The sequence below is a fragment of the Moschus berezovskii genome, chromosome 14, assembly GCF_049115385.1.
Source record: "Moschus berezovskii isolate FMDL1 chromosome 14, NW_MosBer_1.0, whole genome shotgun sequence".
Taxonomy (NCBI): Eukaryota; Metazoa; Chordata; class Mammalia; order Artiodactyla; family Moschidae; genus Moschus; species Moschus berezovskii.
Window position 1 is genome coordinate 58,740,001 of NC_142473.1, and position 9,482 is coordinate 58,749,482.

The 9,482-nt window shown below is 47.7% G+C and overlaps 1 protein-coding gene across 1 annotated transcript in view; it reads left to right on the plus strand.

Annotated features, from left to right (window-relative positions):
• Positions 1–8,907, plus strand: part of LOC148775627 (2-acylglycerol O-acyltransferase 2-like) — a 14,525-nt gene extending 5,618 nt beyond the window's left edge. The window contains exons 2-6 of the mRNA XM_088843497.1: positions 1,980–2,158; positions 5,051–5,255; positions 5,573–5,747; positions 7,294–7,493; positions 8,753–8,907. Coding sequence (XP_088699623.1) covers positions 1,980–2,158; positions 5,051–5,255; positions 5,573–5,747; positions 7,294–7,493; positions 8,753–8,907 — 914 coding nt within the window. The remainder of the gene's footprint in view (positions 1–1,979; positions 2,159–5,050; positions 5,256–5,572; positions 5,748–7,293; positions 7,494–8,752) is intronic.
• Positions 8,908–9,482: the final 575 nt, after the last annotated feature.

Sequence of the window (9,482 nt, forward strand, 5' to 3'; positions counted from 1 at the left end):
AGAAGCACAAGCTGGAATCAAGATTGCTGGGAGAAATATCAATAATCTCAGATATGCAGATGACACTACCCTTATGGCAGAAAGTGAAGAGGAACTCAAAAGCCTCTTGATGAAAGTGAAAGAGGAGAGTGAAAAGGTTGGCTTGAAGCTCAACATTCAGAAACCAAAGATCATGGCATCTGGTCCCATCATGTCATGGGAAATAGATGGGAAAACAGTGGAAACAGTGTCAGACTTTATGTTTTTGGGCTCCAAAATCACTGCAGATGCTGATTGCAGCCATGAAATTAAAAGACGCTTACTCCTTGGAAGGAAAGTTATGACCAACCTTGATAATACATTAAAAAGCAGAGACATTACTTTGCCAACAAAGGTCCGTCTAGTCAAGGCTATGGTTTTTCCCGTGGTCATGTATGGATGTGAGAGTTGGACTGTGAAGAAAGCTGATCGCCGAAGAATTGATGCTTTTGAACTGTGGTGCTGGAGAAGACTCTTGAGAGTTCCTTGTACTGCAAGGAGATCCAACCAGTCCATTCTAAAGGAGATCAATCCTGGGTGTTCACTGGAAGGACTGATGCTAAAGCTGAAACTGCAATACTTTGGCACCTCTTGCGACGAGTTGACTCACTGGAAAAGACTCTGATGTTGGGAAAGGTTGGGGGCTGGGGGAGAAGGGGACAACCGAGAATGAGATGTCTGGATGGCATCACCGACTCTGTGGACATGAGTTTGAGTGAACTCCGGGAGTTTTTGATGGACAGGGAGACCTGGCGTGCTGTGATTCATGGGGTCGCGGAAAGTCGGACACGACTGAGCGACTGAACTGAACTGAACTGAACTGAAGCAGAACACGTGCTTAATCTTTGGATGCTGAAGGAGATGGATGGGCTTTGGAGTGAATGTGGCAGTTTAAAAAAAAATACCTTCTTTTTTTGGACCTGCATATTTAGGTGTTTTGGAACACAGTTGTTTCCTCCTTGAGTTTCAAATATAAGACTGCTATAGTCACATGACAATATGAGAGGTGGAATCTTGTTTGTTACTGTCATTCCCATTCCTTTTCGTTTGGAATCAGAATAAAGTTGTATTTCAAATATCTAAAAAAAAAAAAAACAACATGTAAATGAACTATACTCTAACGAAAATTTGAAAAGAATAATAAAACACCAAAGAGTCATTTTGATGACTAGTATATGTTAAACATATTTTGCCATTGTTAAAATTGAGAAGGCAAAACAAAGTGCTCCAAACACAGCCCTGAAGCCAGCACCAGGAGGGCAGGCATTCCTGTCCATTGTTCTCAGCTTAACCACCGGCACCTGGCATGTTGGAGGTACTCTGTAGAAAGCGAGGCTCTGTGAGCCCCAAAATACTTTGATTTATGCATTTTGCTACTATTCAGACTGGGCTTCCCCACAGCAGTAAAGAATCTGGCTGCAATGCAGGGGCCACAGGAGATGTGGGTTTGATCGCTGGGTCTGGAAGATCCTCTAGAGGAGAGCGTGGAAACTCACTCCAGTACTCTTGCCTGGCTAACATGAACAGTGGAGCCTGGAGGGCTACAGTCCACAGCGCAAAGAATCCTGTGGAAGTGGGCTGGGTAGAAACAATACCTTTCTCTGGGGTTCTAAAGAATGGATACCGGAAACAGTTCATCCTGTCACATCTCCATCAGGCCTTTATTGAAAATCTGGTGAATACACACAGGAAAGGAGTTGGATGGGAAGACCCAAATGAGTAAGCAATCTGGTGCAGTGGAAAAATGTGAGTTTGAAATTAGGCCAACTGGTTTAAAATCCAGGCTGTCAATGTGACACTTGTCATGTTGACAGCATTCTCTTCTCCTCCAAACCTTGGGAAGCTGATCGCTTCCTCTTAGGAGTAGGGCTAGAATGGACAGTGCCGCCAGAGCTCAGTATACGGGGAGAGCTTGTTCCTTCATGTCTCTGACCACTAATGGTTCCTCCGTCCCTTCCCAGACTTGGTCTGCTGCATAGTCTTCATAGGTCTCCTGTTCACAAGATTCTGGATGATCAGTATCCTGTATGCAATCTGGTGGTACCTGGATCGAGACACACCACGGCAGGGGGGCAGGCAGAGTGCTTTCATAAGGCACTGGACCATATGGAAGTACACGAAGGACTATTTCCCCATCTCGGTGAGTATGGGGCTGACTAGGGAGTGGTCAGGACCAAAGTCCCCACGTATCCATGGGGATGTTTGACCCTGTGTATAGTTAGCAGAATACTGGGCCAGAAGCAGGAGACAGGCTTCTACCACTCTGTAGCTAGGGGAAGAATCAGTTGCTGTCTGGCTATGGTTGTGCGACTTCAGTGAGGTGAGGCCACTATGACAACTGATGAATGAACAGGATTTGAGGAACTCAGTAGGCCATGTAGTGCAGCACACTTATGTATCTGACAGGTATAAATCCCTCAACAGTCTAAGTTTAGGGTGAAGGAATCCGTAAAGAAAAGAAGATTTTCAGAGCATCTGGCTGACATTTTATCAGATGAGGATACTGATACCCTGCAGGGAAGAAGGTGTGAGCAAGGATATAGAACAGGTTTTTTTTTTTACTGCTTTTAAGTGTGTGCATTGGCTCTGAGAATAGAAACACAGCAGAGAGCCCTCAGGATGTATCCTGCCCCTGTGTGTTTGATATGTTATGTCTCCTTGGACACAGCTTTGCTCATTCTGAATCAAGGTTTCCTTAGGGATCCACTAAAGAGTCCAGTTAATACTATTCTGCCTATCTCTTAATCTCTGATCTCTGGCTCATGGTACCTCATGTCATTTTGTACACTGAACTCTGGACCAAGGATCAGTCCTTAAGGATGCAGGCCCCTGAATTTCAGTTAACTGATGTTTGCTCCATTCTGAATCCCAGACTGGCTAAACCCTTGGATGTCAGCAGCTGTGATGGTTGATTATCCAGTGGGGATAGGAAGAGGAAGGCAGTGAGGACACAGAGAGGAGCCAGGCGGGGACAGGCGGCCCTCTCTGGACACAGGAGACAAGAATGTATATGGTGTCTCCTCTGAGCAAGGACTTCATAGAGTCTACTACCAGGTCTGCAACATGCCAGCTGTATGACCTGGGGTGAGTTACACATGCTCTCTGAGCCTCGATTTTTCCATTGTAAATTGGACATGCTGTCACATACATCACTGGGTTGTGTGGAGTCCATAAGACATCAGGTGATCCTGGGACCTTCTAAGGACAGCATCTGGCTCTCCTTTCACCCCTGGAACTGCTGTCATTTGTACATCCGGCAGAAAAACTCTGTTGAGCATCTCTGTGCCAATCTTATCTATGTCTGTTCTGTCCCTCTTTTAACCAGGTATCTACCCCAGAGGATTTCTCACATAGGACACTATTGACATTGTGGGAAACATATTTGCAGAAATTTCATGAGCACAGTGTTCTGGATTGTAGGCCCCTGCAGTCCTGTGGCAACAGCAGCTGCAGATGGCGGGCAGTACCAAGGAGCAGCCAGCAGAAGGAGAGATGACATGCACTTTCACCGCCCTGTCCTGGACTGAGGCCTGCAGGAGGCGCTATGGTTCATAGATTCTGACTCTTGTCATCTCACAGGAGAGCTTCCAAGTCATCCACACACCTTAACAGAGCAGGCCCTGCATGATCTTTGGTTGGCAGTGGATAGGGGGGTCAGAGAGTCTCTGCTATCTACTGGAAACAAGTGTACAACCTTAGAGTTGTCAGGTGTTTTGTTCTGAGGTCTTACTGAGGAATGTATTCAGAGATAGCCTCTCAGAAATCTCTGAGGAGCTGTTCTGAAAGGGAAGGGAGAAGTCAGTATTTACGGGGCTTTGTTGGAAAAAACAAAACCAAACCAAACAACCCATGTGGCTAAACATGAAAAGATTGCTGCCAGTCAAAAAGCAGACATCGCCAGTTAATGATTTTCATGTTTTTCTACATACGGGGAGATACAAAATCTGGGTTCACTGCAGTTATTCCTGTGATGTGCATGTTCACTCTCTGTGACCAGTATCCTATTATCTTCCATCCTGAATTCCTTTCAAGGCCCATTGTCAGTTGCAGCAACAGTGGCTGCTGGCTTGAAGGCAGGCAAGCAACATTCCTTGTCCTAACAACTCTGCTCAGGCTACTCCACATCACAAGCCTTTATGCTATGATTCTACCAACTAGAGCCTAAAGGAAGAGTTTCTAGAGAGTTTGGGAGACTACTTCTGAGCACTGGAGCTTTCTAAATGCACCCTATGGGCTTCCTACAGAGGTAATGGTAGAGAATCAGGCAGTGTTTCCCCAAGGACAATAGATTCCCCCTCATCCTGAAGATCAGTTCAGGAGCTGGGTTTCTATGTAAGATTTCATTATCCAGGAAAGCGGTGTCTACATAGGCCAAGGCCTGAGCAGGGGTGCAGTGCTGTGGCCAGGCTGTGACCTGGTGTCAGGAAGTGCTGCAGACTTCACAGGACACCTCCCTGACCCCTCTCAACCCACACCCTTTGGCATCACTAGAGACTTCATGCCCCTGTCCCCAATTTGTACCTTTAGCACCTTGGGGTCTCTTACACTGAGTTAAAGGGACTCAGAGGTGCAGCTCTTTACCCGGGACAGAAGGCCAATTGCCACAAGCTTGGGGAGGGGCTCACTCCCTCCAGTGCTGACTCCTTCATTCTTGTCAGGCTCTACCTGGAAGAAGGTCTCCCTCCCAGTAGGACATTGGCTTGTCTGCAGTCTTCTTCCCATGAGTCCTAACTCTGCCTTCTGCATGGTTCTTCCTTCTGAGGCAGGCGGCATTGGTCATCCATTTGTGGCTCTGTTCTCTCCCCCTTCATTCCATAGTCTCCCAGAGCATCTCCTCTGCTCCATGCTTGCACTGGGGACAGGATCCTCAGACAGCCCATCTCTCATCACAGGACACTCACATGGGGTGTGAAAACACTTGGGCACAGGAGACACATAGAAGAGGTCATGCCAGAAACTTAACTGGGAGACTGGAGCGGGGGTGGGGGGGTACTAGGTGCAGCCCCGATTTACCTGATTGCTGTCCCTGCAGCTGGTCAAGACCGCTGAGCTGGACCCCTCCCGGAACTACCTGGCTGGCTTCCACCCTCATGGGGTCCTCGCCACTGGAGCTTTCACCAACCTGTGCACAGAGGGCACGGGCTTCTCCTCAGTTTTTCCAGGCATCCGCTCACATCTGATGATGATGCACTGGTGTTTCTGGGCCCCTGTCTTCAGGGATTGCATCATGTCAGGGGGTGAGTCCTGCCACTCTTTCTAATCCAGGAAGATGAGGGCTGAAGGCATGAGGAAGGGGCTTAAGGAGGGCGCCCAATTGTTCTCTACTTCTTCCAAGTGAATGTGCAGTAGGCAAGGAGATGAGACCCAAAGAAGCATTTTCCATTCCTGTGTGCTCAGTGATGAGTTTCATGGGAGTATTGGGAAAGGAGGTAGCACTCAGTGCCTGTCATCTGGGGACTCCCAGTTGGAGAGTCGGGTAGAGCCCAAGCCCCAATACTCCTGAACCAGGCTTGCCCCCTTCATACTGCACGTGACCACTTTCCTCTCTCCCCAGGGCTGGTCTCATCAGACAAGGAGAGTGCTGCTCACATTCTGAGCAGGAAAGGAGGTGGCAACCTGCTGTCCATAGTTGTTGGGGGCGTCCAGGAGTCACTGAATGCCAGGCCTGAAACCTACAAGCTGGTGCTGCGGAACCGCAAGGGCTTCATCAGGCTTGCCCTGATGCACGGGTATTGGGGAGAGGGCCCTGGGTTCAACTGGAGATTGGCAAGGATTGTAGTTTGGAGGGAAGACTGCAGAGGCAAATGCAGATCCTCTTTTGGCGGGGAGAATCTCAATCCACTGACAATGAAGATTGTATATTGGTGATAGATGCACTGTCTCAGGCCTAAATACCCAAAGAAGATTCTAGATGGAAGATTTTGTAACTAAAGGGATTAAGTTCCAAAGGTCATATTGCTGAAAGGTTGCATTAAATCTGAGATCTAGGAACTCAGGGAGAATGGAGCTTGGGACATAACTTAAAGCTATTCTCCTATCTTTAAACATGTGTGAAGAATACAAAGCTAGCTGGAAGAGATCTTCCCAGAAAGTCTGCAGATGTTTTATATCTGGATGGACTCTTAGCTGTATTCTGTTTTGTCTTATGATCCTGTATTTGGAAAGGGTTAATCTTGAACTTGTGCCGGATCTGCTTCTGTGACTTTAACCCTCTTCATGCAGCTTTTCTTACTGTGAAAGTTAAAGTGAAGTTGCTCAGTCGTGTCCGACTCTTTGCGACCCCATGGATTGTAGCCTACCAGGCTCCTCTGTCCATGGGATTTTCCAGGCAAGAATACTGGAGTGGGTTGCCATTTCCTTCTCCAGGGGATCTTCCCAAACCGGGGATCGAACCTGAGTCTCCCGCATTGCAGTCAGACGCTTTACCCTCACTGTAGGAACAGATAATGGACTTCCTAAGGGAGATAACCTGAGTTGCCCTCCTATAAAGGACTGTAAGGAAGTGAAACTAACACATTCCTCTGCCTGATGCTTGCCGTTCTATTAGACATTTGCAAGGATCAAATAATATTTTTAGTTTGTTTCTTCACCTATATCCCAATCTATGATCATAAAGAACTTAGCAACCTGGCCCTTCAGGATGGTTATTTGGAGGCACTAGCCTGCCATCTTCTTGGTCATCCATTCGGAATAAAGTCCTTTCCTTGTCCCAACACTTCGTCTCAGATTCACTGGCCTATCTTATGGCAAGAAGAGAGAACATGGACTCAGAAACAATCCCAGTGCCAGTCATTGACTCTGAGAAGAGCCATGACCTGCTTGAAGTTATAAAAGAAGCCCTGGCAGGTCTGGAAGACACCTGAGGTCTCCTGGTTTTGTCCCAGGGCTCTGTCCTCTGTTCCAGTTCCTGCTCACTAGGTCCCTACAGGAGGCTGCTACTGCTAAGTCACTTCAGTCGTGTCTGACTCTGTATGACCCCATAGAGGGCAGCTCACCAGGCTCCCCCGTCCCTGGGATTCTCCAGGCAAGAACACTGGAGTGGGTTGCCATTTCCTTCTCTAATGTGTGAAAGTGAAAAGTGAAAGTGAAGTCACTCAGTCGTGTCTGACCATTAGCGACCCCACAGACTGCAGCCTACCAGGCTCCTCCATCCATGGGATTTTTCTAGTCAAGAGTACTGGAGTGGCTTGCCATTGCCTTCTCCAACAGGAGGCTAGGGGACCATTTTTGTGCCTTCTTTCTCCTCCACACGCCCTATCTCCTGTCTCCCTCTAGGGCAGCTCTGGTGCCGATCTTCTCCTTTGGGGAGAATGACATATATGACCAGGTTGAGAACTCTCCTGGTTCCTGGTTGCGGTGGTTTCAGGACCGACTTCACAAGAGCACTAGAGGTTCCATCCCTCTCTTCTATGGCCGTGGAGTCTTCCAGTACAGCTTTGGTCTTATGCCCTACCGCCGACCCATCACCACTGTGGGTGAGCCTAAACCCGGTCTGGGAAGGGGAAGTGTTATAGAGTTAGAAGCCTGCACTTGTGCTGCAAGGAGACATGGACCAGAACACCCTTGACATTGTGGAGAACACTTTCTAGTGTGTGAAATAGACACATATGCAAGTAACACTATGAAAGGCAGTAGAATGAGAAGGGTAACAGGGACACAAAAGTCAGTAGCCACTACAGATTACTGAGCCACTGCAGTGTGTCAGACACTGTACTTAGTCCTTACATGCAGCAGCTTATTTTTCCCAACAACTTGGGACTCTCATCCATATTTTATTTATTGCAAACCCAGATCCACAGAGATCACGCTGCCTTCCAAGAGATCACCCTGCCTTTGGTAACAAAGTTGAGGTTTGATAAGAGTATGTGGTTCTTTATTATGCAAGACAAGGAGGGTTTAATTCTGACCACAGGGTCTAATGACAGTAACTGGATAAGGTGGATACAAGACCATGGCAGGTCTGTTAGATCTGCGTGTAAAGTAGCAATCAGAAGTCTCTGAAGGAGAGCCAGATGGATTTCCTTGTAAATAATGGACATGGGCTCTAGTCCATAGACTTAGCACCATTTTTAAACTATTTGCTTTCTTCTGAAATTTCAACTAGGTTCCAATGTCAGAACTAATAGTGCTGTTCATCTTCATTCACTCAGTCATTTCTTAGTTGAATACAGGCAAACCCCTCTACCAAACTTTCTTTTCATTATGTGGTAATATTCTAATGAATATTTACAGTGCTGTTGCCTCAGGACAATTCCCAAGAGAGGAAGACATGGCAGCTGCCTTCTGATCTACCTCTTCCCACAGACACAGTCTCTTCCAATCATGGCATCTGAGACTCCCAGATCCACATTTCCCTGAGGCTAAGAGCCCATCCCCAGGGCTTACACCCTGGTACTCAATTTTTCCTGGCTATGTTACCTTGAACAAGTTATTTAGCCTCCTCCCTGGGACTCATTTCCTCAGCAGTCAAACAGGATTAAAACCAGGTTATATCTCCATATAATTGTTAGGATAACATAAGAGATAATGCCTGCAAATGCCTGCTGGCTGTGTTGTTGATATACAGACTGTTGAAGTTGACCTAACATCTTAGAATCTATAACACAAAATAGAATTGAATGGGAAGGATTTAGAGTGCTTGCCTATTCAGATGACCATTGTAGTGGGAATACCAATGTCCCTGCGCCTTCAGTGGTTCTGGCTCTGAGCCACCACTCACCTCTGTGTCTTGCAGTGGGGAAGCCCATTGAGGTGCAGAAGACACTGCATCCCTCCCAGGAGGAGGTGGACAGGCTTCACCAACACTACATGAAGGAGCTGGAAAATCTCTTTGAAGCCCACAAGCTCAAGTACAACGTTCCCCGAGACCAGCACTTGGAGATCTGCTGAACGCCACCCAGAGGAGGGGCTCCTCCAAAATGCAGGGCTGGCATTAGGGAGGATGGAGGGAGGTGCTCTGGTCCCAGAAGGCTTCCTGCAGGTGTCTGTTGAACACATCTCTAGAGCCTTCGCTGACCCCATGCCAGTCCTTGTGTCACAGCTGGCTCCTGGGAGAGGAGACCAGACTCTGGCATCAGTGATTGCTCTCCTGCTGTGACTCCTCTGTAATGGGTCCTCTTCATGTCTGCCCACCTGAGAAGTGGGAGAGATTCTGGGAGAGAATGATGTCTGTGTCTCTGTCCTTTGTGATTCTGTCACTCAATGAGTGGGACAAAGTGGCTCCAGTGAGCAGGTTTCTCTTCCTCTGCTTTGAGTGACAGCACAGAAGCCACCAGCAAGTACAAGGCTTTTTCCTACAAGCTCCTCCAGCCAAAACCTCCTGATTCCACCAGGCACTTTTGAGTTTCTGAGTCATCTGAGCCCCGGGCTGGCAGTCACAGAGGCCCACAGGAGAGGAAGGAGACTTCAGCTCTGTCACTGGCTAAAGGACCATGAGTATACCTCTTCAACCTACTTCTGAGTCT